This window comes from Thamnophis elegans, chromosome 9, assembly GCF_009769535.1.
Source record: "Thamnophis elegans isolate rThaEle1 chromosome 9, rThaEle1.pri, whole genome shotgun sequence".
Taxonomy (NCBI): domain Eukaryota; kingdom Metazoa; phylum Chordata; class Lepidosauria; order Squamata; family Colubridae; genus Thamnophis; species Thamnophis elegans.
Window position 1 is genome coordinate 26,834,272 of NC_045549.1, and position 20,111 is coordinate 26,854,382.

General features: G+C 37.1%; 1 protein-coding gene across 7 annotated transcripts in view; it reads right to left on the reverse strand.

The window, feature by feature from the left end:
* CAMK2D (calcium/calmodulin dependent protein kinase II delta) overlaps positions 1 to 20,111 on the reverse strand; it is a 140,991-nt gene that overhangs the window by 40,666 nt on the left and 80,214 nt on the right. For 5 of the 7 annotated variants that reach the window (XM_032223599.1, XM_032223600.1, XM_032223601.1 and 2 more), the window contains exons 4-11: positions 18,658 to 18,712; positions 16,048 to 16,113; positions 13,240 to 13,312; positions 8,106 to 8,208; positions 5,962 to 6,045; positions 4,368 to 4,462; positions 1,831 to 1,953; positions 491 to 574 (exon numbers count right to left, since the gene is read on the reverse strand). In XM_032223599.1, the coding sequence (XP_032079490.1) occupies positions 491 to 574; positions 1,831 to 1,953; positions 4,368 to 4,462; positions 5,962 to 6,045; positions 8,106 to 8,208; positions 13,240 to 13,312; positions 16,048 to 16,113; positions 18,658 to 18,712 (683 nt within the window). Of the gene's footprint in view, positions 1 to 490; positions 575 to 1,830; positions 1,954 to 4,367; positions 4,463 to 5,961; positions 6,046 to 8,105; positions 8,209 to 12,145; positions 13,183 to 13,239; positions 13,313 to 16,047; positions 16,114 to 18,657; positions 18,713 to 20,111 lie in introns of those variants that run through there. The other 2 variants (XM_032223605.1, XM_032223604.1) reach the window with 2 other exon arrangements.

The following is a 20,111-nucleotide window of genomic DNA, read 5'->3' on the forward strand; positions in this document are numbered from 1 at the left end:
AGGGAGGCCTGCTTGTATTTATTTCAATTTCACACATGCATGCAAATTTCCCTCCACCCTTCCAATGCACAATGTGTGTTTATACACATACATACAGCCCCACAGAGAAGATTGAGGAAAAGGAATATTAAAAGAAAAATTTCTCTAGGGCTCAAAATAAGTGAAGTCTCAGACAATCAGTATCTGCAACATTATTTTCAGTATTTGAAAATGCTGTACTCCCAGACATAGAGAGCTACGATTTACACATACAAATTGGAAAACTGGCTTTATTTTATTAGTCTGAGTGTTAAAACAAAGGACTACTGGCAAATTCTGCAACAAGATAATACAAAATCTGCACAAAGAAGAATAAAAGCCATCATACATGTAAACTGGATACTTCTGCATGTAAAATTAACTACTGTGGATTAATTAGAATATATTTTTTGGAAATGCTATGAACAATAAATAAAGGAAATAAAAGGATCTATAAAAATTGCCTTCTTACCTTGAGTTTCCTTCTTGCATTGAACTTCTTCAAACAATCTACGGTCTCCTGTCTGTGCATCATAGAAGCAACAGTAGAGCGTTGCTGAAAGACAAGAAGAGAGTATATGTTTCAATGCATGCAGCTTTATCTACACTGTTATTTAATATAACTCTTTTTTTGGGGGGGGGGAGATGCATCCAGAAGTCGGTGACAATTCTAGAGTCCCCAGTCAGAATAACAGTACTCCTTCCCACCATTTAAGTTCAATTTAATTTGTGTCGCCGCTAAATATTAGATTACCAACAGGGACTTTTTGATCTCTGAACTCTTTTTCTCTTTAATTATTGTCCCATATATTATTTAGCTCCTGCTTTTATAACTTCTGCTTTGTAGGGTTGATTTAGTTGCTTAATTAAAAGTACAGGTAGGCCCCATTTAGTGGCCACAATTGAACCTGGCAACTTGGTCGTTAGGTGAAGCAGTCACTAAGTGAAAATTAAACAATACTTACAAGCTCAGCTTTCCTTTGCTTTATAGATATGTCTAGGTTGTAAATATGTTTGATCATAACTATATTTTAATCACTGTTGTAATTATGAATGGGCATTAAATGAGGCTGTTGCTAAATGAGGATTAGCTATAGCTGTTATCTTACATGACCCTTTAAGAGAAACCTCATATATTGGCACTACAAAACACCAATTCTCTGGAGAAGAAAGGAAAATATCGTTAACAGAATAAAAGAGTTGGATGGGACCTTGGCGGTCTTTTAGTCCAACTCCTTGCTCAAACATGAAATCCTAAACCAGAGGTGGGTTCCTACCTATTCGAACCGGTTCGGCCGAATACGTAGTAACTCAGGTGGACATGTGACCGTACCGTTCTATCCTGGATGCCGCCATCTTTATTTTCTTTTCTGCACATGCGCAAAACAATCTTCATTGAAAAAATGTATTTTTTTCCCTTTTTTAATGGTGTGCGCATGGGCAGATCCTTTTAAGTGCAAATGTGCACACGTGCAGAGTGTGTGTCTGGCGTGCGCGTGAATGAAGCGGTCGTAAAATTTTCCGGGCACCAAACTGGTAGTAATGCCGGCAGGAACCCACTCCTGTCTTAAACCAATTCAGACAAATGTTTGTCCAATCACTTCTACCACTGTGGTATAAATTCTATGTGTCTGAGGGTAAATTACAATTCTGAGGTAAGATTTTATAGAAAGAAATCAATAGGCTACAAAATAGTAACATGGATTAAGAGAATGTGGATGTGTATGAATAACCAAATACCCAACCTTACATTTTGACCCCAGCCACATGACATCTGGGCAAAACACAATTAATGAAGTAAATATTGCTTACACAGATCCATGGGTGTTTGAGGGCCTCCGTTGCATTGATGCGTTTGGCAGGATTGATTGTAAGCATTTTGTTGATAAGATCTTTCGCTTCTGGGGTCACCGTATCCCATTCTGGGGAAGGAAACTTGAAAAACATGTAGTCATGTCAAATCAAACGGTTTTTGAAAAAACATCAAGTAAATAAATATGTCTTTTAGCCACCTTGCCACATTTTAATAAAATAAAATATATAATAAGAATCATGTCACGCTGAACTAGAGGTGCGGCTTTTTTGGGGGGATTTTTATTCCTTGAAAACAAAGCAAGGATTGTTTTGCTTCTTTCTTAGGCAATAAATCATTTTGTACAGACTTTGAGGTTGTCTTAACGTGGGTTGGTGGATGATGAGACTTTCCTCCCTCTCTCCAAAATGGCAATCTTCCCTCTCTTCCCATGAACTTATAAGTAGTATTTGTACAGCTATTTCCTCCAATCACTTCACTTCAAATTCTTACCATTCTCACAAATTGAGCAATTGAAAACAAAGTGAATGTTATAGCACAGCACTAATGAAAACAAACAAGTTAATTAGTATTGAACTGAGGCACAGAAAACCTGAGTCAAGAGTAGACTAGATAAAAGAAAACTCAATTGTATGCGATATGAAGAGAGGGAATAGCTGTAATAGGTTCAGATAACCTTCTGAATAATTGGGAAAGATAATCTACTCTTGAATTGACCACTGCATGCCACTGATTCTTGCCTGTTGATTATGGAAAGCCTTCACGTACATTTCAGCATGGCTGAAGCCTATAAGACTGGTTGTCCTTCTGAAAGCAGGCTATTATTTTATGAAAAGCAATTTGTATGATGGACTCCTCTGATAATCATGCTGCAGAAGTGACGTCTGTCTATTTGGAAATACATTCCAACAGGCATCAATGTTTAAAAGGCAGGGTGGGAGGAAAACCCATCATTTTAAAAAAATGATTCTTGTGGCTGAAATTGACGGACTTGAAAATTCTGAGCAGTGAGAAAATAGGATGGAAACCTTTTGGGGGTGGCACCAGTTCTTCATGGCTCATTTCACATTTTTCTGCCCCAGATCTACATACACAAACTTGTAACAAAATCAAGACAGATTATAGGTGTGGGAATCTGTACCTAACTGTGGTCAGTGAGTGATGTGTCAGGGATGGGCACAATATGGTGGCAGAAAAACTATACTGAGAATATTTATTTACATCAGCATCACTAGGTACTTTTTGGACTACACCTCCCATTAACTGTGGTTGGCATGATGAAAGCTGCAGTCTAACAGAACTGGAGAACTTTGGATCAGAAAAATAGAATCCTCAAACTGGAAGGGTCAATTTAGACCACCTAATTTTATGCTCAAGGAATCCAAGTAAATGCTTCATGAACAGATGGCTGTCTTGCTTTTATCTCAAAGGGAAAATGGGAAATATATGGATAACTAGAACTCTGGAAGGTTGGTTTTAAGATGTAAGAGATCATTTAGCTTAACCAGGGTCCTATGTACTTCAGCATGTTGTGTTACAAAGTAGTAAACAATCTCCATTCGGGCAACCCACAAATGGTACAGGGGGGTAGATAGACCTCCATGCTCACTCTTTAGTAATTAATATTTAAGGCTTGCTTAAATATTAATGGAAGATTAATTAATTTGTCTAATCCTTTTTTTTAAAAAAATGTGGCTACTACTCTTTTTGTGTGGTGTGTGTGTGGTTGTGTGTGTGTGTTCCAAATAGCATCCTCCATAAAATAAAAGTCCGAGGCTTGAAGTTCCTCCAAGTTTCAATTTATTAGAAGAGCCATGTTGGCACATCTGGGAAACCCCAAATCTGAGAGCTTCCAGGATTTCCAGTTGAAAGTTCAAGCCCTTGCCCCAGCTCCACATCATATGGCCCAATCAGTCACCATCCCACAGGGAGATTCTTCCCAGCAACGCCCCTCCAGGTGTCAAGGCAAATGACCTTGACTTTCTGAGAAAAAAAATTATTTTGACTACACAACTCTCATGCCCCATACAATCCCACCTTCCAGTTTCTCACAGTAGAATATGTTGCAGGCTTGAGGCCCACTGTAAAAAATGGTGTGTGTGTGTGTGTGTGTGCATATGCGTGCGCACCTTTGAAACAGTGTTGAGTCCTGGACACTGCCTGGATAAGTTACTCCAGAATTCTGAAGAAGTGACTTGCTACTGTCTTCTTCTTATGCCTGAAAGTGACTGATATAAGGTCAGCCAGCTATCTTTCTAACTACAAAGGGACTAGAATTCATCAATGCATCAATTATTGTGTCTCTTGAAAGCACGTACTGTAAATACTCAAGACTACACAATTGCTTGAATATTCACTAATACTGTGTCATACTACATAGAAAATTCTACAAAGGAAAAAAAAATCATCAGAACAATTTCAGAGGTTGGGAGGAAAGTAAGAGAATGCCAGAATCTCAACTACTTAATTGTGTTGTGTTTTTAGGGATAATAAATGATCAATGATAAAAACAGGGAGAAATTGAGGCATTACTTACATCATAGGCACCAGCTTTGATCTGTTGATAGAGTCTGTGTTGATCTTCATCCCAAAAGGGAGGGTATCCCACCAAGAGGATATAGAGTATAACACCTGCAAATGGTATTAAACTAATGAGTAAAAGTAACACACCTAAAGATTAACTGGAGGAGATGATACATGGGAAATACATAATAAGATCTCCTAGCATGTAAGGCAATGAACACTAATTTTAATCAGAGCAGCATGATGAGGAAAGATCAGGAGAATTTTCTTTCACTGAACCTTCTTTTTCGGAACACAGGGGCTCAAATACAGGTGCGCAAAAGATTTTCCTCCTTTCCTCTTATGGCTGAAAAAAGTGACTAGGCCACAACCACCAGTTGGCGAAGGTGGGACTAGAATTCACAGTCTCTTCACCACTACACCACACTGGTGGTTCTTTAATAACAGTCAGGGATAAACACAGAACAATAGAAAGGGTAAGAGGAATTTCCATCCCTCATTTATAGTGGCTTAAGGCAAACTATCTTTGAATGATTTGAAAAACTTCTTCCAAGTTTCTTCCTATATAGCTTAAGTGTCAACCCTGCAGCTAGCCTGACTGAGGCCATTTTGAGACTGCAGTGCTGACACACTGGAGCAGAGGGATAGGGAGGGGGGGAATAGAGATAGTTGGGGTGTTGTAGCTCTTGGGAACCAAGGACATTCCCACAGATGCTCGGAAGGAGGGGACTGGAGTCACCTTGCAATTAGACAACATCCTAATTGGACCATGTGACCAATTGTTTTGAGAAAGTGAAAAACTTTTACTTTAAACCTCTTGAATATTCAGAGTCAGTTTTCACCAGCCTGTGCCAATATGACATATCCAATAAACTTATTCTTTGAGGAATATACTTGCCCCAGAGTTTTGCTTGCTATGGGTATGTTACTTGGAACCCTGACATTAAATTGACTCTGACATTAAGTTGCTCTTTGGGCGATCAGCTGTCAGCTGATAGGCCTGCTCTCCCTTGATTATGTCTATTGCATTCTTTTCATAGCTTCTCTACAATCTCTCACGGGTTGCTAAAATGTTCATGGTGATAGAATATAGAAAATAATAGTAGAAAGCAAAATGGAAAAGAGGAAGCCTAATTAATAGATAGATAGATAGATAGATAGATAGATAGATAGATAGATAGATAGATAGATAGATAGATAGATACTGTATATATGTGTATGCATGCATGTGCATATACAAACACATACACAAACACACAGAAGGACAACACACTTGTCTGCGTTAAATAGGTTTGCACCAGTGGTGGGTTCCTACCAGTTTGAACCAGTACGGCTGAACCAGTACGGCGGCCTGGGTCGGTACAACCGGCAGCGACCCAGGCCTGCCAAGCCCCCAAACCGGTTCCCCTGTCAATGCCATCAATGCCATCATCAACACCATCTTGTTTTTCAGTTCTGTGCATGCGCAGAACAATTTTAATTGCACTGTGCATGTGTGCACCAACCATGTGAAGCGCACACCTGAGCGAACCAGCCAGAACCCACCCCTGGTATGCACTTCCAAATCTCCATCTCCCCCCTCCAAAAAAAAATCATAACTGGCTTACCACAAGCCCACATATCTACCGGCTTCCCATAGGGATCTTTTCGTAGCACCTCAGGGGAAAGGTATCCTGGTGTACCAGCAAAGCCTGAAAAGTAAGTCTGCTTAGTGGAAATAGTAAGCTATTCAGAAGAAAACAAATATTAAAATCCCCTTTTAAGTATCTGCATCTAAGCTACATTGTCACCATCTATTCTACCTTACTCTGTCTGTCTGTCTGTCTGTCTGTCTGTATCTATCTATCTATCTATCTATCTATCTATCTATCTATCTATCTATCTATCTATCATCTATCTATCTATCATCTATCTATCTATCTATCTATCTATCTATCTATCTATCTATCTATCTATCTATCTATCTATCTATCTGCCTACCCACCTATCATCAAGGGTGACTCAGCCTTCCATCCTTCTGAGGTCGATTCTCTAGCTTTTCCCACCTAGATTTGCCTAACCTGTTCATCTGCATGCCCTTAAACCAAATATCTCCTAGTTTACAAGTAGTCCTTGACTTATGACCTCCATTGAATCCAAAATTTTCATTGACAGTGAATGACACAGTGAATGGTGGCGCAGTGGTTAAAGTGCAGTACTGCAGGCTACTTCTACTGATCACTGGGGTGCCAGCAGTTTGGCAGATTAAATCTCACCAGGCTCAAGGTTGGCTCAGCCTTCCATTCTTCCAAGGTGGATAAAATAAGGATCCAGATAGTTGGGGACAATATGCTGCCTCTATAAATCACTCAGAGGGGACTGTAAAGCACTGTGAAGTGGTATATAAGTCTAAGTGCTATTGCTTTCTATCTTTTTTATAATACGGATAGTCCTCAACTTACAAAAATGTGTTTAGTGATTGTTCAAAGTTACAACAGCACTGAAAAAAGTCACTTACAACCTATCCTGATGCTTATGAGAATTGCAGCATCTCCACAGTCACACGATCAAAATTTGGGTGCTTGACAACCAGCATACATTTATAATTACAACATCCTAGGGGAAGCCCGATTCACTTAACAACTGCAGCGATTTGCTCAATATCCATGGCAAAAAAGGTAATGAAATCAGGTACAGCTCACTTAACGGCCACCTTATTTAACAAGGGGAATTCTGGCACCCAATTGCAGCCATAGGTCTAGGGCTACCTGTTAGAAACATTTGTGAATCACTTCCAAACTTACACCAATGCTTTTTTTTAATACCCTTTCTTATTTACCCTTTCAGCTTCCCACTTGTTTTATGCTCTAGGGCAGCGTTTCTCAACCTTGGCTGCTTTAAGAAGTGTAGACTTCAACTACCAGAATTCCCCAGCCAGTACAGTGGGAGTTGAAGTTCACACATCGTAAAGTTGCCAAGCTTGAAAGGAGCTCAATTTAGGGATTTGTCTGGGTTCTGAATAGTTTGAAAAACTGAAAAGAACAACCAATTTATGATTTCTTTTTTTTTCAATGGTAAAGAAAACCTCTGGCATAACCACATCCCTTTTAACACTCCCATCATCTGAATTTTTGTTCATTGCGTAGAGTTTTTAATATCTCCTATACAAGTACAGATTTTGGGAGAACTTTTTCAAAATCTTTTTATGTAGATCTTTCAAAAAATTTCTCTCCAACGTAAGCTAATATGTACAGGTAACAGTCACTTTTGCTTTTTACATACAACTTCCTTTAAAACAAATTGTGCATTTTATGCTTTTAATCTGGGGGTGAGGAAGAATGGTGTAGTAGCCTAGAGGTGGAACCATCTCCTCACGATCAGGAGGCTGTGAGTTTGATCATAGGATCATATTTCTCTCTCTGGGCACACTGAGAATATATCTGATGAACAAAACTCCGCACTGGCAACAGGAAGGGCATCTGGCCATTAAAACACTCTGCTTGCTCCATTTGGTTGCCCAGATTCCACCCCGCAAGGAATTATGGGGTTGTTAAAAGACAATGATGATGAATTTGGGAATGAGGGTTAATGTAGATTTCTGACTGGAGAAAAATGGATGCTTGATTCAATGGTATAGTGTCAATTCAGGCAACTTTTGCAAATCTGTAGATTTCTTTAATGTCCCACTTGCAGGCACACTAATGGCACATATGATATAATGATGTTGGGATAAATGGGAAGGTATAATACAAACTGAATTTTTTTTTCTTACCAAACCAGGCCTGTTGTTCACCCTGCACTTCAATTGCTAATCCAAAATCTGCCAGTTTTACAGCTGCTCCTTTTGACTTGCTCGCTAGAAGCAAGTTCTCAGGCTTTATGTAGGACAGAAGAGAAGAAAAAAGAAAGTAGAAGATAAGTCAATATTTTTAATTTGGTACTTACTTTATATAGATTAAGTTGGAGACAGAGAAAACACACTTTTCCTATTTTCAAAGATAAGTAATAAAAGTTTGATTCTGAGAAATTTTATATGCATCCCAAATCTACAAATTATTTAGAACAGGACTGTTTTTAGTTCTGTTTTATTTTTAAACCCTCTCTTCTCTTTAGAAACTCTTTTAGAAGCTTCTAAGACTGGTCTATCAAGTATTGCCAAATTTTATTTGGCAATACAAAGTTATCCCACATTATAGGATTATTAACTTTCTCTAGCCTGATGGCCATCAGATTAGTTGGCCTGAATTTCCCAGAATGCCAAGCTCTTTAACACTTCTTGACAATACTACATGGCCCATAGAATGACTTCTTCAACACATTCTTCTTGTAAGAAAAGTTATGATCACATATAACCAATTACTGATATGAGACCAAGGCTCAAATATGTTTCCTTGCTAAAGATGGATACATCATCAACATGATTTATTGCAAAAAGGATACATTACCTAGAAATGTTACCTATATCTGTCTTGTCAAAATTTATATGACTGCTAGATATCAGGAATAAATCACTTCCTTATAATTCAGTTGCAGTAGTCTTAGGGTCTAGCTTGTAATATCGTTAAATCATCTTAAAATGTCAATATTCCATTATATCTAAACCAGTGTTTCTCAACCTTGGCAACTTGAAGATGTCCGGACTTCAACTCCCAGAATTCCCCAGCCAGCATTTGCTGGCTGGGGAATTCTGGGAGTTGAAGTCCGGACATCTTCAAGTTACCAAGGTTGAGAAACACTGATCTAAACATACTTAATGCTACAGGTAGTGCTCGACTTACAACCAAAATGTCTGTTGTTAAGTGAGAGATTTGTTAAGTGACTTTCATCCCATTTCACGACCTTTTTTGCCACAGTGGTTAAGTGAACCACCGCAGTTGATTACTAACACAGTTGCTAAGTAAATCTGGCTTCCTCATTGATTTTGCTCGTCAAAAGACCGCAGAAGGAAAATCATATGACCTTGGGACACAGCAACAATGGTAAGTATGAGTCAGTTGCCAAGCATCTTAATTTTGAACACATGGTCATGAGGATGCTAAAATGGTCGTAACTGTGAAAAACGGTCATAAGTCACTTTTTTCATTGCCATTGTAACTTTGAACAGTCACTAAATGAACTGCTGTAAGTTGAAGACTACCTGTATTTTTTCAATTTTGCAATTTAAACTTTAAAAAAATTATTATAACAAGAAGTGCAATCAATTTTACAAGCAGTTTGCCAGGCTAATTAATCTGCAAGGTTTATTAAGGCAGAAAAAAGTTAGTAGAGCATAGTTCTTAGAAAGCGTGGATAATCTTACTATCTATAACTTTCAAATTCCTAAGCAGGAGCTGTGATGTTAAACCAGCTTCTGTCTAAACTTGAACTTTCTGGATGGCCGGGAATGGAATTTCAAAAATTCTCATAAACTCAGATTAGAGTACATTGTATTACATTATGCACTTTGATAGACAAATACCTAGATCTTGCACAACACAAAACTAGGATAACAACCTAATTGCCCATGAGAACCACTGAATATTGCAAACAAGTAACTTTGGACATAAATATGTGAAGCAAATATCACAGTCATAAGGAAAGAAACATGGTCCAATAATTACAGAGCAGCCATACACTCAATAGCAAGCTCATCTGACTTCTGGGCAACTGACTATGCCCTTAAAAAACCATGCATCAGCCAGTTCAGGATGATGGAAATGTCAATAGATTTGTCATGCATGAGTTCTGAATAGGTTGGGGCAAATGTACACAATTGGACAAAAATATGGGGGATTTAAACAGAGATGGAATCTTGAGACTCCATCCAAGAAAGGAACAAGTCAGTGTGTGGATCACAAAGTTGCACTTTAGCTGCAGATGTGCATATAGTAGACAGAAAGCAATAATTTTTGAGCTTCTTTATTATAATATTGATAAAAGAGGCATACAACATATTTTGTGTTAGTATCTAAACTGTATGTATAAAGGATATCCTAAAAGAATATTACACATCTAAGTTTATATTTTAAAAGCCACATACGTGGTGATCTAGCTGGCAAAATAAAACAAGATATTTTTTTAATGACAAATCACAAGGGGTAATTCTCTATGATTCTTCAGGAAAAAGATATTTGGCCAAATCAAGCAATGATAGTGAAAGAAATGGAAATAGTCACAAGGTGAATCCAAAGCTAATGTTTAAAGAAAACTACACTTGTATTGAAATTAAGACCAGTTAATTGTATTCTATAAATGTGAGTCAGATTTGTTTTAATGGGTTTCAGCACTAATTCAAGACTGAATGAAGTCATCCGTCTCATTCTGGGGCCATTTTTTACATCACCCTTGCAAAATGATTTTAAAATGTACATAGGTGTTTAAACAGTATATGATTTACAGAATCCTTTATCCAAGATAAAATGTTCACATTTTACATCTGAAGAAGGGGTTTGATTTAAAAACAGAATGACATAAATACTTTATTGCCTATATTGTTGTATTGGTGGCAAGATGAATGTTTTTAAAAATAAGGGCTACTGTTCTTTTAATCATTTTTCTTTTAAAATAATTTATCAAGTCTGTTATTCTAATGGTAGATAATTTTAATTGTTTTGTATTAATTTAAAAAAAGAATTGGGTTATTGAATTGTGATGTAGGCTCTTGAGTATGCATTAAATAGACACCTGGGGAAGCAAGCATTAGGTAGCTAAATAAATAAATGTTTCCTGATCACAGAAAAAAAATGATATACAATTGTATACACCAACACACGTACATGTCTTCATTTTTTCTTTTTGTACTTTTTGTGTATACCTTGCAATCTAGGCAGTCATTTCATGCATAATATGGGTTCTAGTCCAAATCATATTATCAGAAGTAATGTACAATAATAGATGCACACTCATCCTGCCCAATTATCCTCACCCACTATAAGGTAGTGTTGTATATTTGTCAAGGTTAGCCAGTGAAGCTGTTGCCATAAATACATCAATATAATGTTACATGCAGAGCATAAATGACTGCAGAATATTATCAAATGCACACTAGATCTAGTTTAGGAATAAACCATTCCAAATAACTGCTAGGCGGAACTACTATTATCTTAAGTAACCATGCAGATTTGCTATGATGGATGTTCACAATATGAAATCTATTAGTAAATTCCAGATGCTCCATTGGGTCTAAATTTCCTTCTGAAAATGTATTGCGAGAATAACAGGCAGCTCTATAGTTTATTACAGATCTCATCTAAACAGGGAGCAACTGAAAGAAATTGCTTTAAAATGTTCTGAGATTCTGCTTAGTTTTCAGATTGTTTTTTTTTTTAGATATTACTGTTACAACCTGCAAAACACATGTTGCTCTAAATTTATGAAAAGAATGTGTGCATTTATGTGTATTTGCATGCAAGTCCTGAATTAAGTTCCAAAAGAATGACAAACCATTGGCTCATAATTGTTACTACTGTTCTGCATTTGCTCACTGTATATTTTAGGTGTAAGGGTTTTTTTAAAAATTCAATTGGAACTGCTGGTCAACAATGTCACATTAGGAAAAAAACTGATGAAACTAATCATATGTGAAAACTGATTAACCTTATCTGTATTCGCATAGCTGAATTAATATGTATATAGAGAGGTGGGAATAAAGTAAGCGAAGAAAAATCACAAGAATCCTAAATCTGCAAGGAAAAAATAGTTGCCTGCTTTTGCAACCATAAACAACTTGCAAAATAATCAGTGTGCATCTCTTTGCTTCTAGATGCAAAAATGCAGCTATGTAGTGCTTTGAATCTGTGTAATATGATTATCTTCCCCCACAGCATTACTCACCTTCAAGTCCCGATGGACTACGCCCATCTGATGGCAGTGTAGCACAGCCTCCAGGATCTGCTGAATGCAATGACTGCATGCAAACACCAGGGGGCGTATATTAGTTCGAAGCTGTACACTCACTGTCTGTATAACCTCAGTGAGACTGGGTTAAAGTGCAAAATGATGAACAGGCTGAGATTGTGATTCACAACCTCTTAAAAATGTATGGCTCTGCATTCCTCCTCTAGAACAGCTACTTCCTTAGACATTGTGAATGTGCACTGCAAATACACATCATGCTTTAGCCCACTTTTATGTAGGGCATGAACAGGAGGGGGGTAGAGATATGTCCAGGCTCAACAAAAGGGTTGAAGGTTGTATTGTTGGGCATATGCATATTATATTGAGAAGTGGACAATGAGAGCATATCATTGCTCTGATAAACCCATTTTACAAACTTGGGTTAAATATCTGATGCAGTTTGTTCCTTCCCTCCTTTACTCGCCTTGGAGGCCTTTTTTTACACCAGTAACCCTGAAAGCAAATTTACTTTAAGTAGTTTTGCATTTGAGATGAATTATTCACCCTTCATGGTTTCATTTAGCCAAGCAATTATTTGATCCCTGTTGCCTGAGGGATCTATCCTACTCTAGCAGAGCAATGCATAACCAGTCATTCTGCTACAATAACCCATTGTCTCTGAACAGAAGTGGTGTTTTTAAACCTGCAGGGCTAACATCTATCACAGACAAAGGTCAGTCACAGATACAGGCTACAGGACTGAGGTTACCTCCTTCCAAAACGGCCCCTGATACCTATGGCACCTACCACATCTCTTGGAAGGTCTCTGTATTAGCAGTACCTATTCTACCTTTTTCTGTGATGGACATTAAACCTGTGACACTTGCAGAGTGGAAAGCAGCCTCATGCATTATCCATTTCTCATATTAAGGGTGAGGAGGATAGCCAAGGGAACCTCTCAGCCAACCCACCCTTAAAACTCAAGCCGGGAAGAAAAGAAGAAGAAGAAGAGAGACAGGAGAGAGACAAAAACAAATAAAATAATAATAAAACAAAAGTCTTAGCAAACCTACGGGGCACCAGATACTGACCTTGAGGTCTCTGTGCACTATGCCATTTAGGTGACAATGATTAACACTTTCTAGAATCTGCTGTATACAATGACTGCAAAGATACAAGGGCAGAATGGGAGGGGGGGAAACATTTTAAGGCACATAATCACGTTAATACAGAAAATAATTTAATAATAATAATAATAATAATAATAATGAAAGGAACTTAAAATAGTAATAACTTAAAATAATCAAATCACATTTTCAGACAGGTTTTAATTACACACAGAACTGAAACACAGCATTTCTCTCTTTCTCTTTGGAAAAAGTTGTCAAGAGACTCAAAAGAAATGACATTTAACATAAAACATATAATAGGTATAAACTTTTGGTGGAATATTTGCTGAAATATGAGAGGAAAAGTTAAAACACATACTAGGTGATAGATCCATAGTAAATAATACAGGCTTATTGTAGCTAGTAGTGGAGTGTATCAACATAAATAGCAGAGAGAACTTGTGCAACCACTGTTCATTATGGTCAAGACTATGCGTAGTGACCAACAAAGAATTTTGCTCACTGACTACTCAGTGTGTTTGGAATGATGATGAAAAATATGAAGTTGTAGGTATTATACAACCTGGAGAGCATGAATATTTGCTAACCAATGTAGGTTATATTCTATTGTCTAGTGTGCTTAAGAGAGTACATATTAGCTGAATAACAAACAAATACAATGCAAATCATTCTAATATATGCATGCTTTCCACATATTAATAAATGGCATAATGGCTATTTTTATGTGCATTATTCTTTCCTGTTTAACACCAACATATATAAGCATTTTTATATATGAGCGTAAGTAAAACAGTAAAACAGAGCAAATTTTAAAAAAGCACAAAGCTTATTGAAAACCAAACAGTTTAATAGAACAGGAAATTTGTGTGTGAGTGTGGGAGGATCAGTTTAACTGAAAGGTGCGTTTGAAGCAATCAGTTACTAGCAGTCATCTTTGAAAAAAGAACAACCAGGAGTCTCTTGAATTAATTTAGTAGGATTCTAGGGCAGGGATAGGTTCCGGCAGGCACTACTGCTGGTTCGCTTGTGTGCGCCCTTTACATGCTGCGTGCGTATGCGCATTGCAATTAAAATTCTGCATGCGCAGAACTGAAAAACAAGATGGCGGTGCTGTCGGTGCTGCCTGGGGAACTGGTTCGGGGGCATGGCAGGCCTGGGCCATTGCCGGTTCCAGTGACCCAGGCCACACAACCACTACCGGTTCAACTGAACAGGTCCCAATCGGTAGGAACTCACCACTGTTCTAGGGCAGTGGTTCCCAAACTTGGCAACTTTAAGACTTGTGGACTTCAACTCCCAGAATTCTCCAGCCAGCTGGAGCTGGCTGGAGAATTCTGGGAGTTGAAGTCCACAAGTCTTAAAGTTGCCAAGTTTGGGAACCACTGTTCTAGGGGGTAAATTCAGTAGATAGCCTCATTGGAGGAAGAAGAGATCTCTCTTTTTTTCTTCCTCTTCTGCTAAAGTTCCCTGCAGTGCTCTTTCACAGAAGTTGATAAGATGCTGCATGATGTTTTTAGGAAAAGTAGAATCAGCAAAAATAATTTCTCCTTTTCTCCAGCAGAGACAACTATGCTCATGAACAGTTACTTTTCTGGTCTTGAGTTGACTTCAACCCATTCATTTATTAATCTTCCTCTCAGCCATTATATTTATCACACACTTGCTAAGTATGGAAAAAAAGACAGCAAATTATAAAGACAGGCCTTTGGATGCTTTGAGGTCAGTACTAAAGAAAGTAAAGAGTAATCCCTTGCTTTTACAGCAACAGGTGAACTTTTTATTGGTGTCAATAAAAAAACTGAACATTATTCTGATGTCACGACTACAGTGGCAGGCAAAGAATAAAGCCACGTGAACTGATTTTACTGCCTACAATAGAAAAGGAATGGGGGGGAAAGCTGAGGCTATGGGTTCCAGATATAGACTAGTTATGGATATTGGAACTCATTAGTAGTTTTGGAATTTGCTGGGGTCCTTGATTTTAATAGGCACAAATCAAGGGGAGAAGCAACCTAGAACTAAGAAGAAATTTCCTGACAGTTACAACAATTAACCAGTGGAACAACTTGCCTCCAGAAACTGTGAATGTTCCAGTACTGGAAGTTTTTAAAAAGAGATTGGACAGCCATTTGTCTGAAATGGTCTATGGTTTCCTGCCTGAGCAGGGGGTTGAACTAGAAGACCTCCAAGGTTCCTTCCAACTCTGTTATTCTGTATATTATTTAGATACCAGAGGTATCACCCTTTTCCTTTCTAAAATTCCAATAAAAACTAGTATGAAACTTCCTACATGAGCAAATCAATCACTCCCATACCTATTTTTTTTCTTTTTCCCCTCAGGAATAGTTGAGCTTCTACAAAATCATTTTGTAAGGTAATATATTTGGGGTGGGATTTGAAGGAAGAAAAATCATACTTCACTACCATCATGTTGCTTTAGTCTAATGATAGAGGAAATGTAACGTAAGAGGAAAGAAGTATCAATACAACTCATTGAATAATAATGGCACATTTATTTGTAGAACCAAATTCCCATATGGTAATATTCCAATGGGAAATACATTGTGGAAAGAAATATCTCTAAATAGACTCTTTGAAAAACGCAAACAGGTGGAATCCCAGTATGGTAAATGAGTACTGTTTTCCAAGATTGAGATTTAAGAATGGTTACTGTAATTTGCCTCAGGGTATCACACTAAATTTATTTTTAGTTTGTTTATCAAATTTAGAGAACACCCAGATGATTTTTTTTTTAAATTTAGCACTGACCTTGCATCTGCTTCACTGTAATATTCTCTTGCAACAATATCTTCAAATAATTCGCCTCCCGTAACTCTAGTAATGATATGAAACATTTTTACAGATAAAAAAACATTAAGTTAGAAATATAATTTTTACCCAACTTTTGTGCAAATATGATGTGGCTGCTTCATATAATAAAGGACCTTCAACCAGACTTAGTTCCGGATTCAGATAATGTGTAGATAAATGTTTGCCGGACTTACACATTACTTTTTTTTTTTTTAAATTACTGATTTCCAAACATTCTGCACAGGTGAATTTTTGCGTACATAAAATATGAACCTTCCTTAAATATTAGGATATTTCAGTCATTCACTGTTCTGGCTTTCCTCATGTAGTCCTCAAAAGGATGATTTATTGTACTATATTTGCTGTGAAAAACCAGGAATGAATAGGTGTATTTTATTGGAGGACCCCCAATATAATGCATAAATTGCACATTTTATTGCACTGTCCAGTGATGCTATTTTAGTAGATATGGTGAAGAATTATATTCCAAGGATTTATATTATTTCAAATTGCCATTCCCTCACTTTGGATGAGATACCAGTTCTATTTAGCTATTCCCAGGTGGCATAGTGCTTAGAGTACAGTACTACAGGCTACTTCAGCTGTCTGCTCGCTGCAGTTCAGAAGTTCAAATCTCACCGGCTCAAGGTTGACTCAGCCTTCCATCCTTCCAAGGTGGGTAAAATGAGGACCCAGATTGTTGGGTGCAATATGCTGACTATGAAGCGGTATATAAATCTAAGTGCTATTGCTATTCTTCTTCATCAACTCTTAATTTGATGGCTTTCCAAGACAGGAAAAAGAAACGCATTTCAATGGCTTCAGTATAATTTTGCTCATAGGCGCAAGTCATTTTTTAAAAATAATTTTGCACTGAATTTTTATCTGAAAACTTTCATTATTTATCATTTCTATTTAAATACTAAAGATTTTCTATACTTAGCTGATTTTTTAAAACAAACTTCAAATAAAGCATCTAATAAAGAATTGAGAGAAAATAATTTATATAAAATGATGCTTTTCGTTTCATTTTTTAAAATTTAGTTCAAAACACATTGTTCTGTGAGGTCTGAAATGAGAGATTTTCAGGCAACAATAAGCCCACTTAATGACCTTTACATTTCACTCAGTAGTGTTTTCAGCAAAAGAAATGTGCTTCATAAACAAAAGACAAATTCTTTACAAAAATATTTTTTAATGCTGGCTATAACTGGGTGAAAGCACATCTTATTCATATTTATGATCAAATTTCTACACTGCCCATCTCACTGGAATAATGCTAGGTGATTTACAAATAAACATCACACATTAATGTAAAAGCATAATTAAAATCAGAATTAAAAAGAGTACTAAAAAAGTTAAAAATTAAAAGGTTAAAAAGTTAAAGAGGTGGAGAGAGTGCCATATCCTTCTTAGATGCCCATGCCAGTTGCAGAGTCACTCTTGAGGCTCTTGTAGACGGTCATAAGAGTGGGGGGAAGATGTCCATATTTATTTATTACAATTACTTAACAGCAATTATATATATTTTTTGTTTGGTGACCTCTTTGTCTTTATTATGTTTTAGAAGAAAAACTACTATAAACAGGTTTTCAATATAAAATAAGTACCCATTTTTTTCTGTCAAATCTCACAGATTTTGAATTATTTTCCAATTTATATTGTTATGCATTTTTTTCAACATTTCTGCTTAAATTGTAATGGGATTTTCTTTTGTTTGAAATATTTTTATCTGTCTTGATAAAATGAAAAATTCACAGAAAGTAACATACATAATTTAAACATACAACTGACTATTTCGGATATAATAATATTGGGTTGGTTGTATGCTTTCTCCTAATTTCTCTTCAAAATAGCTTAAATGTTGCTGCAGAAAACATCCTGGCTTTGTTAACCTAGAAATTCTGGTTTAACTCCAGCTAGAAACCAGGAACTGATCAGAATTCACAGACTACAGTTGCCTTTTATTCCGTATTAGAATAACTATTGCCAGTGTCAATATTATGTGCTATACTTATATAATTTGTGTTGTTCTTTATAATTCTCTCTTCATTCTTAGACATCCCCCCTGAGAAAGTCCATCAAATTTGTCTATTCCATAAATAGTTATCAGTAGTTATAAACATGGATTTCTCAGAGATACTGTCTGGACATCATGAACCAGAGTTACTTAGAATGCACTGGCCTCAGGAGTGGTATTCACTTACTTTCCCTACTGGTTCGCAAATGTGAGCATGTGTGCCTCTGTGCATGTGCACTGCCTTCCATGCATGTGCTTTTGGTGAAAAAAGGGCCTAAACGGGATGCAATAGAGCTGGGGCGGGTCGGCAGGGCCACCCGCGATTTCAGGCGAACCTATCCAAACCAGTAGAATACCACCTCTGACTGCCTTCCCTTACAGATAGGAAATGGCTACCGGTGCTCACCCGTGTGTGTGTGTGTGTGTGTGTGTGTGTGTGTGTGTCTGGAAATCTCTGCTCCATTTCTTTTCCATTTAGATCATATATAATCTTTCATTTTATATATTACATATTATAGAACAAACTGCAAATAGGCAAGTCAACTTACAAATCAAAGACTAAGTAATGAAATCCTTCTTCTGATATGCTTTCATGAAGTCGCACTGTTGAAAGAAGAGAAAGATTTGTCTAGTTTTTTTTATAGGTACTCTTATCTTTATTATCCCTTCCTTCTACCATTCTGTTAATGCACAATATTCTACAATATTCTTTTCCTTGGGTCACACATCTTCAGTTGACAACAAGGCTGTCATACAAAACAGATACATTTGCAGTTTCTTAGCATAATTCTGTAAATAGTATAGATTAACACCCACTATATCCATATGCCTTTTACATTCATAAATTTTTGCAAATTAAATTTCAGATTTGATAGCTATGTGCAGGCCCCGAGTAAGTCAATCAATCAATTAAAAGAAAGAAAATGTTTCTCCTGAACCTATTAAAGAAAAATCAGCATATACAATGTTTCAAGTGTCAACAAATACTGGGTAGCAAACAGAATAAAATGGTCAACCATTACTTTGAAAATGAATATATGCAAATGAAATAATACAATAACCAAGGCTCATTCTCTTTCACAGACTTCATAATCTATCAAAAATACTTTGTTTTAGCTAGAAAGGAATAGATACGGAACTCAGAATATTTTGTTTCAGGTCAGAAAACCAGTCAGTGCATAAAGTGGTGGGATTCAAAAAATTTTACTGCCAGTTCTGTGGGGGTGGCTTGGTGAGTATGGCAAGGGAAGGATATTGTAAAATATCCATTCCCGCCACACTCTAGGGCAGTGGTTCCCAAACTTGGCAACTTTAAGATTGTGGACTTCAACTCTTCAGCTCTGCTGGCTGGAGAATTCTGGGAGTTGAAGTCCACAAGTCTTAAAGTTGCCAAGTTTGGGAACCACTGCTCTAGGGGAAGGTTACTGCAAAGTCCCCATTTCCTGCTGATCAGCTGGGACTTGGGAGGCAGAGAGTAGATGGGGGTGGGGCCAGTCAGAGGTGGTATTTACCAGTTCTTTGAACTACTCAGAATTTCTAGTACCGGTTCTCCAGAACTGGTCAGAACCTGCTGAATACCACCTCTGAGTCCATGGTAGTTTATACTGACAGAAGATCTACTATACCGAAAGGTAGTTTAAGCATACATTTCCATTTTTCAAGTTCAAGCTTGAAATGACTTAAGCCTTAGTTCAAAACATATTTCTGAGAATTGAAACCAATAGTCTGACCTTCTAAGGGAACAATTAGTTTTATCAAGTATCCATTTGACTCATAGGTAGAAATGCATACATTTCACTTACAAAAACCTCTTCTATTTAAGTGACTACTTCTTTAGGGTCAGTGGAATTTTTGCACTAGCAGAAAATCATTTTGCTTTGCTTGAAAGCTGGACCAGCAAGGCATTCACAGCCAGAACTTCCCATAATGAATGATTCTTCAATAAATAACATTTGGCCACAGATAACTGCCAGTTTATATCCTGCACTTGATGGTCTTTTAA